Source organism: Oncorhynchus masou, chromosome 29 (genome assembly GCF_036934945.1).
Source record: "Oncorhynchus masou masou isolate Uvic2021 chromosome 29, UVic_Omas_1.1, whole genome shotgun sequence".
Lineage (NCBI taxonomy): Eukaryota > Metazoa > Chordata > Actinopteri > Salmoniformes > Salmonidae > Oncorhynchus > Oncorhynchus masou.
Window position 1 is genome coordinate 24,061,282 of NC_088240.1, and position 20,932 is coordinate 24,082,213.

At 46.4% G+C, this 20,932-nt stretch overlaps 1 protein-coding gene across 1 annotated transcript in view; it reads left to right on the top strand.

Annotated features, from left to right (window-relative positions):
- The window catches only part of LOC135519522 (E3 ubiquitin-protein ligase SH3RF3-like), a 99,158-nt gene that overhangs the window by 51,733 nt on the left and 26,493 nt on the right, over positions 1-20,932 (top strand). The window contains exons 2-6 of the mRNA XM_064944750.1: positions 6,666-6,941; positions 7,657-7,752; positions 13,890-14,359; positions 15,014-15,184; positions 15,397-15,602. Coding sequence (XP_064800822.1) covers positions 6,666-6,941; positions 7,657-7,752; positions 13,890-14,359; positions 15,014-15,184; positions 15,397-15,602 — 1,219 coding nt within the window. The remainder of the gene's footprint in view (positions 1-6,665; positions 6,942-7,656; positions 7,753-13,889; positions 14,360-15,013; positions 15,185-15,396; positions 15,603-20,932) is intronic.

Genomic DNA, 20,932 nt, shown 5'->3' on the forward strand with positions numbered 1-20,932 from the left:
ACATCACTATAATAACATCACTATAATAACATTACTATAATAACATTACTATAATAACATCACTATAATAACATTACTATAATAACACGACTATAATAACACGACTATAATAACATCACTATAATAACATCACTATAATAACATTACTATAATAACACGACTATAATAACACGACTATAATAACATCACTATAATAACATCACTATAATAACATCACTATAATAACATTACTATAATACCGTCACTATAATAACATTACTATAATAACATTACTATAATAACATTACTATAATAACACGACTATAATAACATCACTATAATAACATCACTATAATAACATTACTATAATAACACGACTATAATAACATCACTATAATAACATCACTATAATAACATTACTATAATAACACGACTATAATAACACGACTATAATAACATCACTATAATAACATCACTATAATAACATCACTATAATAACATTACTATAATACCGTCACTATAATAACATTACTATAATAACATTACTATAATAACATTACTATAATAACACGACTATAATAACATCACTATAATAACATCACTATAATAACATTACTATAATAACACGACTATAATAACACGACTATAATAACATCACTATAATAACATCACTATAATAACATCACTATAATAACATTACTATAATACCGTCACTATAATTTTTTTATTTTTTATTTTTATTTCACCTTTATTTAACCAGGTAGGCAAGTTGAGAACAAGTTCTCATTTACAATTGCGACCTGGCCAAGATAAAGCAAAGCCGTTCGACACATACAACGACACAGAGTTACACATGGAGCAAAACAAACATACAGTCAATAATACAGTATAAACAAGTCTATATACGATGTGAGCAAATGAGGTGAGATAATGGAGTTAAAGGCAAAAAAAGGCCATGGTGGCAAAGTAAATACAATATAGCAAGTAAAACACTGGAATGGTAGATTTGCAATGGAAGAATGTGCAAAGTAGAAATAAAAATAATGAGGTGCAAAGGAGCAAAATAAATTAATTAATTAAATACAGTAGGGAAAGAGGTAGTTGTTTGGGCTAAATTATAGGTGGGCTATGTACAGGTGCAGTAATCTGTGAGCTGCTCTGACAGTTGGTGCTTAAAGCTAGTGAGGGAGATAAGTGTTTCCAGTTTCAGTGCTTTTTGTAGTTCGTTCCAGTCATTGGCAGCAGAGAACTGAATAATAACATCACTATAATAACATGACTATAATAACATCACTATAATAACATCACTATAATAACATGACTATAATAACATTAATATAATAACATCACTATAATAACATCGCTATAATACCATGTCTATAATAACACCACTATAATAACATTACTATAATAACATTAATATAATATCATCACTATAATAACATTACTATAATACCGTCACTATAATAACATCACTATAATAACATCACTATAATAACATCACTATAATACCATGACTATAATAACATTACTATAATAGCATGACTATAATAGCATGACTCTAATAGCATCACTATGATAACATCACTATAATAACATCACTATAATATGGCAGTGGTTGATCGAGGGTGACACTACTTCCAAGATGGGCATGCAGGCAAGCACTCATTAGCTAGCAAGCTCACATCAGATACCATAACACCACTAGACAAAGTCTTAACCTGATGACTCCATACCCTCTGGCCACACATGGTTCCTGTTCCTCCTATTCTGATCAGATTTCTAACATGTGTTAACATATGTTAGGAGTAGAGAGAGGAGAGAGAGTGGGGGGATGAGAGATGACTGTGAATTCACACTCTTCCTAAATAAAAGCAGAACTCCCTCCTCTGTGAGATGGTAGTGTGATGAACAGACAGGATGTATATTTAACTGCTCTGGTTAACTTAACACTTTGTTACCACTGAGAGCTAGAGCTGAGAAGATCTGCCAATTAACTCAGCCAATAGCATATATTCTGTTAAGTAGCACCCAATGTAATCTCCTCTGTTAGTTAACAACCAATAACATATCTTCTGTTAGCTATAGCAACCAATATACTATATTATGTTAGTTAGCAGCCAATAGAATCTCTACTGTTAGCTATAGCAGCCAATACAATCTCTACTGTTAGCTACTGTGTAGTAGCAAATTGAATATCTTCTGAGATCTGAACAGGCCTATAGTTTGTCTCTGGCCAGACATACTGAGTTAGCTGCTGACAAACAACGGGATGAAACAACAGCCTATTCTAAGGCCCATTGTGTTAAATAATTCGATTTCATGTCCCGAAACATTGGTTGGTATGTGTATGTCTGAATGAAGTTCATGTGCTAGGGACAGACTCAGTGTTAGGGCAGCCGTACGTGATCTCCTTCAGAAACAGCAGGGTTGATGGAATGCTGCTCTCGGAACAGGAATATAGTTACAGATTTACTATGCTATTACTGGAGGTCTACACACACACACAAACACACACACACACACACACACACACACACACACACACACACACACACACACACACACACACACACACACACACACACACACACACACACACACACACACACACTAATTCTCCAGTAGCTGTAGCAGAGAGGTAACGTAACGGCCCAGTGCCCCTCCAAGGACAAAAATTCTTTCTTACTGAGAAGAGAAGGAGAGGGGAGAGGGAGACAATCGAGAGGGAGGAAGAGAGAAAGAGGAGAGGGGGAGGGATAGAGGAAGAGAAGGGAGAGAGAAGAAGAAAACTGCTAGCCAACAGGCTTTAAACAGACAGACACAGGAGCAGATGGGATCTCACTGCTGCATAGGGGAACTGGGCTGTCCTGACACACACACATACACACACACCAGCCCTCTCTCTCTCCTGTGGTGCAGTAATTAGAGGTGTGTGTGCCCAGTGGGGATCAGTAATGGTGGGTTTCTCCTGAAAGCCCCGGAGGACAGGGAGAGGAGTGTGTGTGTCTGCGTGTGCGTTTGCGTGTGTGTGTGTGTGTGTGTGTATGTGTGTGTGTGTGTTTCTGGGGGTGGGGGCTGGTGTCACACAGTTTAGCTTGGTAGCTGACTGACTGGTTCAGTAGCAGTACTTTAGCTTTGTAACTGACTGACTGGTTCAGTAGCAGTACTTTCGCTTTGTAACTGACTGACTGGTTGAGTAGCAGTACTTTCGCTTTGTAGCTGACTGACTGGTTCAATAGCAGTACTTTAGCTTGGTAGCTGACTGACTGGTTCAGTAGCAGTACTTTCGCTTTGTAACTGACTGACTGGTTCAGTAGCAGTACTTTAGCTTTGTAGCTGACTGACTGGTTCAGTAGCAGTACTTTAGCTTTGTAACTGACTGACTGGTTCAGTAGCAGTACTTTCGCTTTGTAACTGACTGACTGGTTGAGTAGCAGTACTTTCGCTTTGTAGCTGACTGACTGGTTCAATAGCAGTACTTTAGCTTGGTAGCTGACTGACTGGTTCAGTAGCAGTACTTTAGCTTGGTAGCTGACTGACTGGTTCAGGAGCAGTACTTTAGCTTGGTAGCTGACTGACTGGTTCAGTAGCAGTAGTTTAGCTTTGTAGCTGACTGACTGGTTCAGTAGCAGTACTTTAGCTTTGGAACTGACTGACTGGTTCAGTAGCAGTACTTTAGCTTTGTAGCTGACTGACTGGTTCAGTAGCAGTACTTTAGCATTGTAACTGACTGACTGGTTCAGTAGCAGTACTGACTGACTGGTTCAGTAGCAGTACTTTAGCTTGGTAGCTGACTGACTGGTTCAGTAGCAGTACTTTAGCTTTGTAACTGACTGACTGTAGCTGACTGCAGGTACTCAATAAAGAATTAATGAAGATTAATAGACTGAACTCTGGTTTTACTATACCATTACACACACACACCACACACACACACACACACACACACACACACACACACACACACACACACACACACACACACACACACACACACAACACACACCACACACACACACACACCACACACCACACACCACACACCACACACACCACACACACACTGGCAGCAAGTAAGACGTGTGTGCATGTTATCGTTATTCTAACCCTTACCAGCTACAGTTTAAATGACTTTTTAGTACAGTTTTAAGCACTTGTGTGTGAGGCCATAACAACATTCTGCTAAGAGGCAGGAATGTCCCAACAGTGTGTGTGTGTGTGTGTGTGTGTGTGTGTGTGTGTGTGTGTGTGTGTGTGTGTGTGTGTGTGTGTGTGTGTGTGTGTGTGTGTGTGTGTGTGTGTGTGTGTGTGTGTGTTAGAGCAGAGCTAATGTAATGATATAATGCAGGAGAATGTGTTGCACATTAGAGCTTCATGATGTGTGTGTAATGAGCCGCAGAATGGAAGAGTACTACCCTCCCTCTCTTCTCATCTGTCATTGCCTTTCTCTTTCTCTCTCCCCCTCTCCCCGCCTCTCTTTACCTCTCTCCCTTTCTTCTATCATCTGACTTTCTGTGTGGTGTTCATGTCAGTGGCAGGACAGTGGGGGAGAGGGAGAAGGAGAGAGAGCACACGTATACACAGTACACAGAGATATAGGTGCATTTCCTGGCCTTGCATCAGTTCTGTGTGTTGTGTTCTGGGCCTGGAGTGTCAGGCTGCGGTCAGATCAGTTAGAGCCTCAGCCTGTGTCTGTCTGTCTGTCTGTCTGTCTGTCTGTCTGTCTGTCTGTCTGTCTGTCTGTCTGTCTGTCTGTCTGTGTCTGCTCTCAGGGCAGGGCTGGAGATGTACACGCTGACATAACTTACATCGAGTTGACATCACATGACCACTGGAGACGAACAGCATGCCATGAACATACAGCATGGTGACTTCCTGCTTACTTACATCAACAACAACAGAACCCAAATCTGCAAAGAGACTGACAGTATTGGTTCTTCCCAGTGTGGACAGGCAGATTTGGAATTGTGTTGTTGACATAGGTACAGGGTCTAACTTCCTTAAGCGTTTCTTGATCTAACCTGTCTCTCTCTCTCTCCTTTCCCGGCCCTTCCCTGTGGTAAGGTCTAACGTCTCTCTCCTCTCTCCTCCAGAGTGTCCCTGCCCTGCCCTGTGGGAAGGTCTAACGTCTCTCTCCTCTCTCCTCCAGAGTGTCCCAGCCCTGCCCTGTGGGAAGGTCTAACATCTCTCTCCTCTCTCCTCCAGAGTGTCCCTGCCCTGTGGGAAGGTCTAACGTCTCTCTCCTCTCTCCTCCAGAGTGTCCCTGCCCTGCCCTGTGGGAAGGTCTAACGTCTCTCTCCTCTCTCCTCCAGAGTGTCCCAGCCCTGCCCTGTGGGAAGGTCTAACATCTCTCTCCTCTCTCCTCCAGAGTGTCCCTGCCCTGTGGGAAGGTCTAACGTCTCTCTCCTCTCTCCTCCACAGTGTCCCTGCCCTGCCCTGTGGGAAGGTCTAACGTCTCTCTCCTCTCTCCTCCAGAGTGTCCCAGCCCTGCCCTTTGGGAAGGTCTAACGTCTCTCTCCTCTCTCCTCCAGAGTGTCCCTGCCCTGCCCTGTGGGAAGGTCTAACATCTCTCTCCTCTCTCCTCCAGAGTGTCCCTGCCCTGTGGGAAGGTCTAACGTCTCTCTCCTCTCTCCTCCAGAGTGTCCTTGCCCTGCCCTGTGGGAAGGTCTAACGTCTCTCTCCTCTCTCCTCCAGAGTGTCCCAGCCCTGCCCTGTGGGAAGGTCTAAAGTCTCTCTCCTTTCTCCTCCAGAGTGTCCCTGCCCTGCCCTGTGGGAAGGTCTAACATCTCTCTCCTCTCTCCTCCAGGGTGTCCCTGCCCTGCCCCGTGGGAAGGTCTAACGTCTCTCTCCTCTCTCCTCCAGAGTGTCCCTGCCCTGTGGGAAGGTCTAACGTCTCTCTCCTCTCTCCTCCAGAGTGTCCCTGCCCTGCCCTGTGGGAAGGTCTAACGTCTCTCTCCTCTCTCCTCCAGAGTGTCCCTGCCCTGCCCCGTGGGAAGGTCTAACGTCTCTCTCCTCTCTCCTCCAGAGTGTCCCTGCCCTGTGGGAAGGTCTAACGTCTCTCTCCTCTCTCCTCCAGAGTGTCCCTGCCCTGCCCTGTGGGAAGGTCTAACGTCTCTCTCCTCTCTCCTCCAGAGTGTCCCTGCCCTGCCCTGTGGGAAGGTCTAAAGTCTCTCTCCTCTCTCCTCCAGAGTGTCCCTGCCCTGCCCTGTGGGAAGGTCTAACGTCTCTCTCCTCTCCTCCAGAGTGTCCCAGCCCTGCCTGTGGGAAGGTCTAACATCTCTCTCCTCTCTCCTCCAGAGTGTCCCTGCCCTGCCCTGTGGGAAGGTCTAACGTCTCTCTCCTCTCCTCCAGAGTGTCCCAGCCCTGCCTGTGGGAAGGTCTAACATCTCTCTCCTCTCTCCTCCAGAGTGTCCCAGCCCTGCCCTGTGGGAAGGTCTAACATCTCTCTCCTCTCTCCTCCAGAGTGTCCCTGCCCTGCCCTGTGGGAAGGTCTAACGTCTCTCTCCTCTCCTCCATAGTGTCCCAGCCCTGCCTGTGGGAAGGTCTAACATCTCTCTCCTCTCTCCTCCAGAGTGTCCCTGCCCTGCCCTGTGGGAAGGTCTAACATCTCTCTCCTCTCTCCTCCAGAGTGTCCCAGCCCTGCCCTGTGGGAAGGTCTAACATCTCTCTCCTCTCTCCTCCAGAGTGTCCCAGCCCTGCCCTGTGGGAAGGCTCTCTACTCCTACGAGGGGAAGGAACCCGGAGACCTGCAGTTCGCTAAAGGTGACATCATCATCCTGCGACGTAAAGTCGACGACAACTGGTACCACGGGGAGCTGAACGGTTGTCACGGTTTCCTTCCAGCTAGTTACATCGTGTTGTTACGGCCGCTGAGCCAAACTCCACCAACAGGAAAGGCCCTGTATGACTTTGAGGTGAAAGACAAAGACCAGGACAAAGACTGCCTGGCATTCTCGAAGGTACACACACACATGCACACACACACTAAGTCGCTGTAATCCACTGTGTATGCATCTATGATAGCCCACTGAATGGTTTGTGTTTATCTACTCACTCTACCTTCTCCTCTGTCTGTCTTTCTACCTCTAACTGAATATAGTTATTCTCCTCGTGTGTGGGAGAGATAGAGGGAGAGAGAGAGCAGAGACCCTCTCTCTCTCTCCCCCTTTCCCAGCACAGTGTTTGTGATAAACAGTGATTTGTATTCCCTCCGCTCCTCTCCTCTTTAAAGCTCATAATTTGTTCATGCTGTTACACACACTCATCCAGCTAAGTACACTGGAGAATGCAGCATCTCTTGTTCTCTCTATCATTCTGTGTGTGTGTGTGTGTGTGTGTGTGTGTGTGTGTGTGTGTGTGTGTGTGTGTGTGTGTGTGTGTGTGTGTGTGTGTGTGTGTGTGTGTGTGTGATCCTCAGCAGCACCTGGTCTGGGTTCACACACTCTCTCAGGATGGATCTGGGGAAAGTGGGCCAAGTCAAAGGACAGAAAGACACAGACACACAGTTCTCTCCACACACACAGACACACACAGAATCACAGCTGCAGTTCCCTAGCTAAATGTCTGAATGGAAGGATGGGCTGAAATTCATTAGAAATGAGAGAGAGAGAGAGAGAGAGAGAGAGATTAATAGAATTTCTGGTGTCCTTAAAAAACTTCTTGTCTGTTTAATAGGATGAGGTTCTGACAGTGATCAGACGAGTGGATGACAACTGGGCAGAGGGCATGCTGGGAGATAAGATCGGGATCTTCCCCATCCTCTATGTAGAGGTAACAACTCACTCACACACACACACACGCACGCACGCACGCACACACCACACACACACACACACACACACACACCACACACACACACACACACACACACACACACACACACACACACACACACACACACACACACACGCACACACGCACACACGCACACACACACGCACACACACACACACACACGCACACACAGGGGGTCTTATTAGATAGAGATACATCAATAATTAAGGGTCTTCCATCATTTTGACACGGCATGGAGTGTGTGTGTGTGGTTATCTCTGCACGAGGTGGTTTGGGGGGGCATAATTAGGGTGTCCCAGCTGGAGTGGAGCATTGAGGGAGGGAGGTGGGAGCTCTCTCTTCTCCTCTGCTATGCTATCCTCCTGGCTCCTCTCCTCTGGTGGTGTGGCTCTGCGCCATTAACCCTTCACACCCCTTTAATCACACTGCAGTTTGACTTAGGAGTGGGTGAGGGTGGAGAAGACACACTGCAGTTTGACTTGGGAGTGGGTGTGGGTGGAGAAGACACACTGCAGTTTGACTTAGGAGTGGGTGAGGGTGGAGAGGACACTCTTGCCACAGTGTCTGTGTGTCTCGCTTGCCCTTTTCGCAGTGCAGATATCAGCTCATCAGCTGTAGTGTCAGACTCATCTAGTGTACTTAATGCACGCACGCACGCACACACACATACAAACACACACACACACACCACACACACACACACACACACACACACCACACACACCACACACACACACACACACACACACACACACACACACACACACACACAGACACACACACACACACACACACACACACACACACACACGCACACGCACACAGTGAGCATAGCACTACTCAAATGAAATATGACCACAGAGAACAAAAAAGCACATGGTGGAGGATGGATCTGCCTCAGGGAAGAGCGAACGCGGACACACACACACACACGTAAAGACAGTGATAAGGGACACATTCAGGTGTTTTGTGTATACTGTGGGAAAGTATGCATGAGATGGCGAGAGGCAAAGCATCATATTTGGATGAAGTTATTCACTGTCTGTCTGTGTGTAGCTGACCTTCAGAAAGAGAGTGTGTGTGAGTCTATTGGTCCCCTGAGTGTGATGCCGTCAGTGCAGGATCAATCTATCAGGCTCATTTCCATATGGTCTGGCTCTGATTAGCATATCTATTAATATGGAAAACTGACATGTCACACACTGAGACAGATTCACTCCTACAGTCTATACACGCACGCACGCACACACACAAGCACGCACGCACACACACACACACACAAAGAGGGAAACAGCGCAGGTGATATTGATGTAAATGAATGTAGCAGTGGCCTCCCCTGAGTTCAACATGGTGAAAAATACCATGGCGCCGGAGAGGAGGGGCTGCCCTCTTATCGGCTCTTAAAACTTCTTCAGGATTGGTGGTTCCCCTGCGGGATGGTTGAGCTAACGTGGGCTAATGCGATTATGAGGTTGTAAGTAACAAGAACATTTCCCAGGACATAGACATATCTGATATTGGCAGAAAGCTTAAATTCTTGTTAATCTAACTGCACTGTCCAATTTACAGTAGCTATTATAATGAAATAATACCATGCTAATACCATGCTATTGTTTGAGGAGAGGGCACATTTTTGGAAAGTTATTAATAAACAAATTAGGCACATTTGGGCAGTCTTGATACAACATTTTGAACAGAAATATAATGGTTCATTGGATCCGTAACAAACTTTGTACATACACTGCTGCCATCTAGTGGCCATTATCTAAATTGCACCTGGGCTGGAATAATACATTATGGCATTTCTCTTGCATTTCAAAGATGATGATGATGATCTTTGTATTTTCTTTTACCAGCTCTAATTTGTTATATTCTCCTACATTCCTTTCACATTTCCACAAACCTCAGTATTTCCTTTCAAATGGCACCAAGAAAATGCATACTACAAACACCCAACCAGACCCAGATCCCTGTGATTCGCTGGAGAAGGAAACTGAGATTTCGTGGAATAAGATCAGGGTGCCTTGCGAGGATCAGACGACGAGTGACGAATCTGCCCTTGCCTTCCGCCCTGCTAGCTAATGTTCAATTGCTGGAAAATAAATGGGACGTGCTGAAAGTACCACAACAGCTGGTGCACGATATCTAAGGAAGTCTCAATGTTTTGCTCGTCTGAGATAGTGTGGTCTACAACTTATCATGAGATACTCTATCTACCTGGAGAGTTTTCATCTGTATGTTTTGAAGCTGTCTACATACAACCACAGACCGATGCTGGCACCAAAACTGCACTCAATGAGCTGTATACTGCCATAAGCAAACAGGAAAACGCTCATCCAGAGACCACCTTTACTCCACACACAGAGACGTGGACAAAGTTCTCCCTCGCACTCCATTTAGCAAATTTGACCATAATTCTATCCTCCTGAATCCTGCTTACAAGCAAAAATTAAAACAGGAAGCACCAGTGATGCTAAACTGCAGGCCTGCTTTGCTAGCACAGACTGGAATATGTTCCGGGATTCTTCCGAAAGCATTGAGGAGTACACCCCATCAGTCACTGGCTTTATCAATAAGTGCATCGAGGACGTCATCCCCACAGTGACTTTACGTCCATACTCCAACCAGAAGCCATGGTTTACTGGCAACATTCGCACTGAGCTAAAGGGTAGAGCTGCCGCTTTCAAGGAGTGGGACTCCTTGAAGCTTACAAGAAATCCCGCTATGCTCTCCGACGAAACAGACAAAGTGTCAATACTGGACTAAGATCGAATCATACTACACCGTCTCCGATGCTCGTCAGTTGTGTCAGGGCTTGCAAACTACAAAGGGAAGCACAGCCGAGAGCTGCCCAGTGACACAAGCCTACCAGACGAGCTAAATAACGTCTATACTCACTTTGAGGCAAATACCACTGAAACATACATGAGAGCATCAGCTGTTCCGGACGACTATGTGATCAAACAGGTAAACATTCAGGCCACAGGGCCAGATGGATTACCAGAACGTGTACTCCGAGCATGCGCTGACCAACTGGCAAGTGTCTTCACTGACATTTTCAACCTCTCCCTGTCTGAGTCTGTACCAACATGTTTCAAGCAGAGCACCATAGTCCCTGTGCCCAAGACAACTAAGGTAACCTGCCTAAATGACTACCGACCCGTAGCACTCACGTCTGCAGCCATGAAATGCTTTGAAAGGCTGGTAATGGCTCACATCAACACCATTATCCCCGAAACCCTAGACCCACTCCAATTTGCATACCGCACAAACAGATCCACAGATGATGCAATCTCTATTGCACTCCACACTGCCCTTTCACACCTGGACAAAAGGAACACCTATGTGAGTATGCTATTCATTGACTACAGCTCAGCGTTCAACACCATTGTGCCCTCAAAGCTCATCACTAAGCTAAGGACCCTGGGACTAACCACCTCCCTCAGAAACTGGATCCTGGACTTCCTGATTGGTAAGGGTAGGTAACAACACATCCACCACGCTGATCCTCAACACGGGGTCCCCTCAGGGGTTCGTGTTCAGTCCCCTCTTGTACTCCCTGTTCAGTCATGACTGCATGGCCAGGCACGACTCCAACACCATCATTAAGTTAGCTGATGACACAACAATGGTAGGCCTGATCACCGATAATGGTGAGACAGCCTATAAGGGAGGAGGTCAGAGACCTGACCGTGTGGTGCCAGGACAACAACCTCTCCCTCAGCGTGATCAAGACGTAGGAGTTGATATGTGGACTACAGGAAAAGGAGGACCGAGCACGACCCCATTCATCGACAGGGCTGTAGAGGGGCAGGTTGATCACCAACAAACTAACATGGTCCAAGGACACCAAGACAGTCGTGAAGAGGGCACAACATAACCTATTCCCCCTCAGTAGACTGAAAAGATTTAGCATTGGTCCTCAGATCCTCAAAAGGTTTTACAGCTGCACCATCGAGAGCATCCTGACGGGTTGCATCACTGCCTGGTATGGCAACTGCTCAGCCTCCGACCGCAAGGCACCACAGAGCGTAGTGCGTACGGCAAAGTATATCACCGGGGTCAAGCTTCCCGCCATCCAGGACCTCTATACTAGGCGGTGTCAGAGGAAGGCCCTAAAAATTGTCTGACTCCAGCCACCCTAGTCATAGACTGTTCTCCCTGGTACTGCATGACAAGCGGTACCGGAGCGCCAAGTCTAGGTCCAAGAGGCTCCAAAATATCTTCTACCCTCAAGCCATAAGACTCCTGAACAGCTAATCAAATGACTACCCAGACTATTTGCATTGCCCCACCCCCCCCCAGAACGTTGCTGCTACTCCCTGTTGTTATCTATGCATAGTCACTTTAATAACTCTACCTACATGTACATAATTATCTCAATTACCTTGACAACGGTGCCCCCGCACATTGACACATTGACTCTGTACCAGTACTCTATATAGCCCCACTATTGTTATTTACTGCTGCTCTTTAATTATTTGTTATTCTTATCTCTTTATTATTTTTAGGTATATTCTTAAAACTGCATTGTTGGTTAAGGGCTTGTGAGTAAGCATTTACTGTAAGGCCTACAACTGTTCGGCGCATGTGACAAATACAATTTGATTTGATAATGGCATGATGTCACATTGACATTGACCTTTGTGATGTGTATATTTGTGGGTGTATGTGTGTGTGTTTTTGGTTTTGGTTTTACTATCCCTTGGGGGGACCAGAAGTCCTCACAAGGATAGTAAAACAAGGAACTTTTGGACAAGAGGGGACATTTTACCGGTCCCCACAAGGAGAAAGGCTATTTTAGGGTTAGGTTTAAGGTTACAATTAGGTTTAGGGTTACAATTAGGGTTAGGAGTTAGGTTTAGGTTTAGGGTCAGGGCTTTGGGGTTAAGGTTAGAGTTAGGTGTTAGGGAAAATTGGATTGAATGGGATTAAGTTGTTTGATCCCCACAAGGATAGTAAAACATACGTGTGTGTGTGTGTGTGTGTGTGTGTGTGTGTGTGTGTGTGTGTGTGTCTGTGTGTGTGTGTGTGTGTGTGTGTGTGTGTGTGTGTGTGTGTGTGTGTGTGTGTGTGTGTGTGTGTGTGTGTGTGAGCTCTGAGAGGACCTGTGACTGTGAGACTGAGCATCCGTCTGTGAGGTAGCGTGAGTAGTATTGTTGCTGGGCAGATTCAGTGTGTTTATTATCTGACTAGAAGGAACAGACTACAAGACTACTATCATCCTCTCAGATATGAGCTGCATTACAAACGTTGTTCTCTCCTCCTCCTCTTTCACTGAGTACATAGATACTCCTAAGGCTGCGGCGTGTGGTTGTGTGTGTGTGTGTGTGTGTGTCTTTGTGTGTGTGTGATCCTTTGTGGCTGGTTTGACGTTCTGCCAACAAGAGCAGGCGGGCTCTGAGAGCCAGGAGATCTGAGATCCTCTCCTCCTCTCTCCACTCTTCTCCTCTCTCCTCTCTTCTCCTCTCTTCTCCTCTCTCCTCTCTTCTCCTCTCTCCTCTCTTCTCCTCTCTTCTCCTCTCCTCCTCTCTTCTCCTCTCTCCTCTCTCCACTCTCCTCCTCTCTCCTCTCTTCTCCTCTCTCCTCTCTTCTCCTCTCTTCTCCTCTCCTCCTCTCTCTCTCTCTCTCTCTCCTCTCCTCCTCCTCCTCCTCTCCTCCTCTCCTCTCTTCTCTCCTCCTCTCTCCTCTCTCCTCCTCTCTCCTCTCCTCCTCTCTTCCTCTCCTCTTCTCTCCTCTCTCCTTTCTCCTCTCTCCTCTCCTCTCTTCTCCTCTCCTCCTCTCTCCTCTCTTCTCTTCCTCTCCTCCTCTCTCCTCTCTTCTCCTCTCCTCCTCTCTCCTCTCCTCCTCTCTCCTCTTCTCCTCTCTCCTCTCTCCTCCTCCTCCTCTCTCCTCTCTTCTCCTCTCTTCTCTCCTCCTCTCCTCTCTTCTCATCCTCTCTCCTCTCTTCTCCTCTCCTCCTCTCTTCCTCTCCTCTCCTCTCCTCTTCTCTCCTCTCCTCCTCTCTCCTCTCTCCTCTTCTCCTCTCTCCTTTCTTCTCTTCTCCTCTCCTTCTCTCTCCTCTTTTCTCCTCTCCTCCTCTCTCCTCTCTTCTCCTCTCCTCCTCACTCTAGCTAAATGAAACAGCCAAACAGTTGATGGAGATTGACAAGCTGACACCCAATCCCGTCCCTGGCCCCAGCTCTGACCCGCCCCCCGGCCTCCCATTGGGTCCCTGCTCTTCTGGCCCCGCCCCTAACCCATCCTCTCCAGGAAGCAGCAATGGCGCCCTCCAGAGGCGAGGGGAGGAGAGGAGAGGAGGAGAGGAGAGGAAAGGAGGAGAGGGGAAGAAGAATGCTAAGAAGCGCCACTCGTTCACAGCTCTGAGTGTGACCCAGCGGACAGCACAGCTCAACAACAGACACAGCATGGAGATCTCCCACCCTGTCCTCATCAGCTCCTCTGACCCCAGGGCTGCTGCACGAATACAGGACTCTCCCCCTGGTCCTGCTCCCTCCTCAGTAGGGGTTCTGGTTCCTCCCAGAGTGGCTTCAGTCACCTCAGAACTGCTGGCTCAAGCCAAGGTCCAACTACCACTCAACATGTAAGTTACAGTACAGTTTACTCATCACACAGGCATGGTTCACTAACTGGTAAATCTAGAGGTAAATGAGTTGACTAGCAATGTTGTCTGTTTTCTCTGAGCTGCTGTCCTATCTATATGGTGATACTGAGATGAATATAGAGATGCTGTCGCACCTAATTACATATTTCCCCGGGCGCAGGCCACACACACACACACACACACACACACACACACACACACACACACACACACACACATAGTATCCAGAGCAGGTTGTCCCGCTGATGAGGTCAGACACTTCCATCTCCGACCTGGCAACCAGCCCTGTTGCTATGGGGAAAACGTCCCCCAGTTACCATAGTAACCCAGAGGCAGTGCATGGAGACCTTGTTTACTCTTCCCTCCTATTATTCTTCAGACATGTATTCAGACCTATACATTCATATGTCCAACATATATCCAGCCATACAGTACCCCAACAGTATTTGGACAGTGAAGTCAACATTTTTCTTTGAGTTCTTTACTCCAGCCATTTGGATTTGAGTTCATGAGACAATTGTACGGAACCTCTTTTTATGTGGGAATATTTTATTACATATTTGTTTGACCATTTGAAAAGAATACCAGTCATTTTTTCATCCCGTTATCATGAATGATCTCTGTGTATCCCAGCTACCTGGCCCTGTATGCGTATAAGCCCCAGAAGGCAGATGAGTTGGAGCTGAGGAAAGGAGAGATGTACCGTGTCACAGAGAAGTGTCAGGACGGCTGGTTTAAAGGGACCTCTCTACGCACCGCTGCTTCCGGAGTCTTCCCTGGAAACTACGTCACACCCGTGTCCAGGTGAGACACACACTTTCTCTCTCTCTCTTTCTCCTTTCACACCCTTTAAAACGCATAGCTCTGTGTGACAGGCAGTCGATAAGCAGCTATGGTGATGATAGTATCCTAGAGCTGATGTCAGTGGTATCATGGTCACTATTCTTACTGGACTCATTGGAACCATTCAGGCTCTCCTCTCTCCTCTCTCTCTCTCTCTCTCTCTCTCTCTGCAGAGCTCCGTTTGTGGTGGGTGGTTCGCGGCACTCCTGTCTCTCAGGGCAGGTGGGAGGGGCGGGGCAGGGGAGTAAGGCAGCCTCCCCCGCCTCCTCTCGTCCCTCACCTCCCCCTTCCTCCCCACAGTCTGCCGCTGCTCAGCTGAAGAACTGCCTTCGCTCTGGACAACAAACAGTTAACCAGGCCCGCTCTGCCATGCAACTGGGTGAGTACACTCAAATACAATACCAGTGAAAAGTTTGGACACACCTACTCATTCAAGGCTTTTTCTTAATTTTTACTATTTTCTACATTGTAGAATAATAGTGAAGACTTCAAAACTATGAAATAGCACATGGAACCGTGTAGTGAACAAAAAGGTGTTAAAATCAAAATCAAATCAAAATATATTTTATATATGATATTCTTCAAAGTAGCCAGCTTTTGGCTTGATGACAGCTTTGCAAACTCTTGGCATTCTCTCAACCAGCTTCATGAGGTAGTCACCTGAAATGCATTTCAATTAATTTGTGGAATTTCTTTCCTTCTTAATGCATTTGAGCCAATCAGTTGTGTTGTGACAAGGTAGTGGTGGTATGCAGAAGATAGTGTCACAGATCAGGGTGTGACACTATCTTCTGTCCTTGTGATTGTCTCCACCCCCCTCCAGGTGTCGCCCATCTTCCCCATTATCCCCTGTGTATTTATACCTGTGTTCTCTGTTTGTCTATTGCCATTTCGTCTTGTTTGTCAAGTCAACCAGCGTTTTTGTTATCAGCTCCTGCTTTTCCCAGTCTTTCTTTTTCTCGCCCTCCTGGTTTTTGACCCTTGCATGTCCTGACTCTGAACCCGCCTGCCTGATCACTCTACCTACCCCTGACCCTGAGTCTGCCTGCCATCCGGTACCGTTGCCCCACCTCTGGTTTACTGACCCCTGCCTGCCTTGACCTGTTGGAATATTAAACCATTGTCAATTCGATGTGTCTACATCTGGGTCTTACCTTGATTCCTGATAGACAGCCCTATTTGGTAAAAGACCAAGTCCATATTATGGCAAGAACAGCTCAAATAAGCAAAGAGAAACGACAGTCCATCATTACTTTAAGACATTAAGGTTCGTCAATCCGGAAAGTTTAATGAACTTTGAAAGTTTCTTCAAGTGCAGTCGCAAAAACCATGAAGCTCTATGATGAAACTAGCACTCATGAGGACCGCCACAGGAAAGGAAGACCCAGAGTTACCTCCCTCTGCTGCAGACGATAAGTTCATTAGAGTTACCAGCCTCAGAAATTGTAGCCCAAATAAATGCTTCACAGAGTTAAAGTAACAGACATATCTCAACATAAACTGTACAGAGGAGACTGTGTGAATCAGGCCTTCATGGTCGAATTGCTGCAAAGACACCACTACCAAAGGACACCAATAAGAAGAGACTTGCTTGGGCCAAGAAACACGAGCAATGGACATTAGACTGGTGGAAATCTGTCCTTTGATCTGATGAGTCCAAATTTTTAGATTTTTGGTTCCAACCGCTGTGTCTTTGTGAGACGCAGAGTAGGTGAACGGATGATCTCCGCATGTGTGGTTCCCACTGTGAAGCATGGAGGAGAAGGTGTGATAGTTTTATTTATTTTTTATTTCACCTTTATTTAACCAGTTAGGATAGTTGAGAACAAGTTCTCATTTGCAACTGTGACCTGGCCAAGATAAAGCAAAGCAATTCGACACATACAACAACACAGAGTTACACATGGAATAAACAAAATATAGTCAATAATACAGTAGAACAAAAGAAAACAAAAAGTCTATATACAGTGAGTGCAAATGAGGTAAGGCAATAAATAGGCCACGGTGGCGAAGTAATTACAATATAGCAATTAAACACTGGAATGGTAGATGTGCAGAAGATGAATGTGCAAGTAGAGATACTGGGGTGCAAAGGAGCAAGATAAATAAATACTGTATGGGGATGAGGTAGATAGATAGATGGGCTGTTTACAGATGGGCTATGTACAGGTGCAGTGATCTGTGAGCTGCTCTGAGAGCTGGTGCTTAAATCTAGTCAAATCAAATCAAATGTATTTATATAGCCCTTAGTACATCGGCTGATATCTCAAAGTGCTGTACAGAAACCCAGCCTAAAGCCCCAAACAGCAAGCAATGCAGGTGTAGAAGCACGGTGGTTAGGAAAAACTCCATAGAAAGGCCAAAACCTAGGAAGAAACCTAGAGAGGAACCAGGCTATGTGGGGTGGCCAGTCCTCTTCTGGCTGTGCCAGGTAGAGATTATAACAGAACATGGCCAAGATGTTCAAATGTTCATAAATGACCAGCATGGTCGAATAATAATAAGGCAGAACAGTTGAAACTGGCGCAGCAGCACGGCCAGGTGGACTGGGGACAGCAAGGAGTCATCATGTCAGGTAGTCCTGGGGCATGGTCCTAGGGCTCAGGTCCTCCGAGAGAGAGAAAGAAAGAGAATTAGAGAGAGCATATGTGGGGTGGCCAGTCCTCTTCCGGCTGTGCCGGGTGGAGATTATAACAGAACATGGCCAAGATTTTCAAATGTTCATAAATGACCAGCATGGTCGAATAATAATAAGGCAGAACAGTTGAAACTGGAGCAGCAGCACGGCCAGGTGGACTGGGGACAGCAAGGAGTCATCATGTCAGGTAGTCCTGGGGCATGGTCCTAGGGCTCAGGTCCTCCGAGAGAGAGAAGGAGAGAATTAGAGAACGCACACTTAGATTCACACAGGACACCGAATTGGACAGGAGAAGTACTCCTGATATAACAAACTGACCCCAGCCCCCTGACACATAAACTACTGCAGCATAAATACTGGAGGCTGAGACAGGAGGGGTCAGGAGACACTGTGGACCCATCCGAGGACACCCCCGGACAGGGCCAAACAGGAAGGATAGAACCCCACCCACTTTGCCAAAGCACAGCCCCACACCACTAGAGGGATATCTTCAACCACCAACTTACCATCCTGAGACAAAGCTGAGTATAGCCCGCAAAGATCTCCGCCATGGCACAACCCAAGGGGGGGCGCCAACCCAGACAGGATGACCACATCAGTGAATCAACCCACTCAGGTGACGCACCCCTTCCAGGGACGGCATGAGAGAGCCCCAGTAAGCCAGTGACTCAGCCCCTGTAATAGGGTTAGAGGCAGAGAATCCCAGTGGAAAGAGGGGAACCGGCCAGGCAGAGACAGCAAGGGTGGTTCGTTGCTCCAGAGCCTTTCCGTTCACCTTCCCACTCCTGGGCCAGACTACACTCAATCATATGACCCACTGAAGAGATGAGTCTTCAGTAAAGACTTAAAGGTTGAGACCGAGTTTGCGTCTCTGACATGGGTAGGCAGACCGTTCCATAAAAATGGAGCTCTATAGGAGAAAGCCCTGCCTCCAGCTGTTTGCTTAGAAATTCTAGGGACAATTAGGAGGCCTGCGTCTTGTGACGTAGCGTACATGTAGGTATGTACGGCAGGACCAAATCAGAGAGATAGGTAGGAACAAGCCCATGTAATACTTTGTAGGTTAGCAGTAAAACCTTGAAATCAGCCCTTGCTTTGACAGGAAGCCAGTGTAGAGAGGCTAGCACTGGAGTAATATGATCAAATTTTTTGGGGTTCTAGTCAGGATTCTAGCAGCCGTATTTAGCACTAACTGAAGTTTATTTAGTGCTTTATCCGGGTAGCCGGAAAGTAGAGCATTGCAGTAGTCTAACCTAGAAGTGACAAAAGCATGGATTAATTTTTCTGCATCATTTTTGGAGAGAAAGTTTCTGATTTTTGCAATGTTACGTAGATGGGAAAAAAAGCTGTCATTGAAATGGTCTTGATATGTTCTTCAAAAGAGAGATCAGGGTCAAGAGTAACGCCGAGGTCCTTCACAGTTTTATTTGAGGGAGATATGAGTCCCCAGCTTCAGAGATTTTTGCAGTTCGTTCCAGTCATTGGCAGCAGAGAACTGGAAGGAAAGACGACCAAAGGATGAATTGGCATTGGGGGTGACCAGTGAGATATACCTGCTGGAGCGCGTGCTATGAGTGGGTGTTGCTATGGTGACCAGTGAGCTGAGATAAGGCGGGGCTTTACCTAGCAGAGACTTGTAGATAACCTGTAGCCAGTGGGTTTGGCGATGAGTATGAAGCGAGGGCCAACCAACAAGAGCGTACAGGTCACAATGGTGGGTAGTGTATGGGGCTTTGGTGACAAAATGGATGGCACTGTGATAGACTGCATCCAGTCTGTTGAGTAGAGTTTTGGAGGTTATTTTATAGATGACGTCACCGAAGTCGAGGATCGGTAGGATAGTCAGTTTTACGAGGGTATGTTTGGCAGCATGAGTGAAGGAGGCTTGGTTGCGATATAGGATTCCAATTCTAGATTTAATTTTGGATTGGAGATGCTTAATGTGAGTCTGGAAGGAGAGTTTACAGTCTAACCAGACACCTAGGTATTTGTAGTTGTCCACGTATTCTAAGTCAGTGCCGTCCAGAGTAGTGACGCTGGATGGGCATGCAGGTGCGGGAAGTGATCGGTTGAATAGCATGCATTTAGCTTTATTTAGAATTCAAGGCACACTTAACCAGCATGGCTACCATTGCATTCTGCAGTGATAAGCCATCCCATCCGATTTGTGCTTCGTGGGACTATCATTTGGGACTATCATTTGTTCACCTGGAAAAGCATTCCAGGTGAAGCTGGTTGAGAGAATTGCAAGAGTATGCAAAGCTGTCATCAAGGCAAAGACTGGCTACTTTGAATAATCTCAAATATAAAATATATTATAAAATATAGTAACTTTAAATTACTATATGATTCCATGTGTTATTTCATAGCTTTGAAGTCTTCACTATTATTTTACAATGTAGAAAATACAATGTAGAAAATAGTAAAAATAAAGAAAACCCCTTGAATGAGTAAGTATGTCCAAACTTTTGACTGGTACTGTACATACACTCACACACACACAAAGATGATTCAGGTTCTAGTGCTGTACATTTTATCCATTTCTCTTATATCTGGCCTCCCTCTCCCTCCTTGTTTCTCTCCCTCCTTCCCTCTCTCCGTCACGGAGAACATGATGGTATTTAAAGTTTCTCCTGGGAGCCTTATGAGTGCACAGTGAGGAATCGCTTCCCAGAATAACACACACAGACACACACACACACACACACACACACACACACACACACACACACACACACACACACACACACACACTCCTTCCTCAGTGACATCACTGCTGTTGTTTAGTGGAGGCGTAATAATAGAGCACAGAACTCAATCTCTCCCCACCTTCTCTCTCTCTCTCTCTCTCTCTCTCTCTCTCTCTCTCTCTCTCCCCACCTCTCCTCTCTCTCTTCCCCCTCCCCCCCTCTCTCTCTCTCTCCCCCCCCCCCTCTCTCTCTCTCTCTCTCTCTCTCTCTCCCCACCTCCTCTCTCTCTCTCTCTCCCCACCTCCCCTCTCTCTCTCTCTCTCTCTCTCTCTCTCTCTCTCTCCCCACCTCTCCCCTCTCTCTCTCTCTCCCCACCTCCCC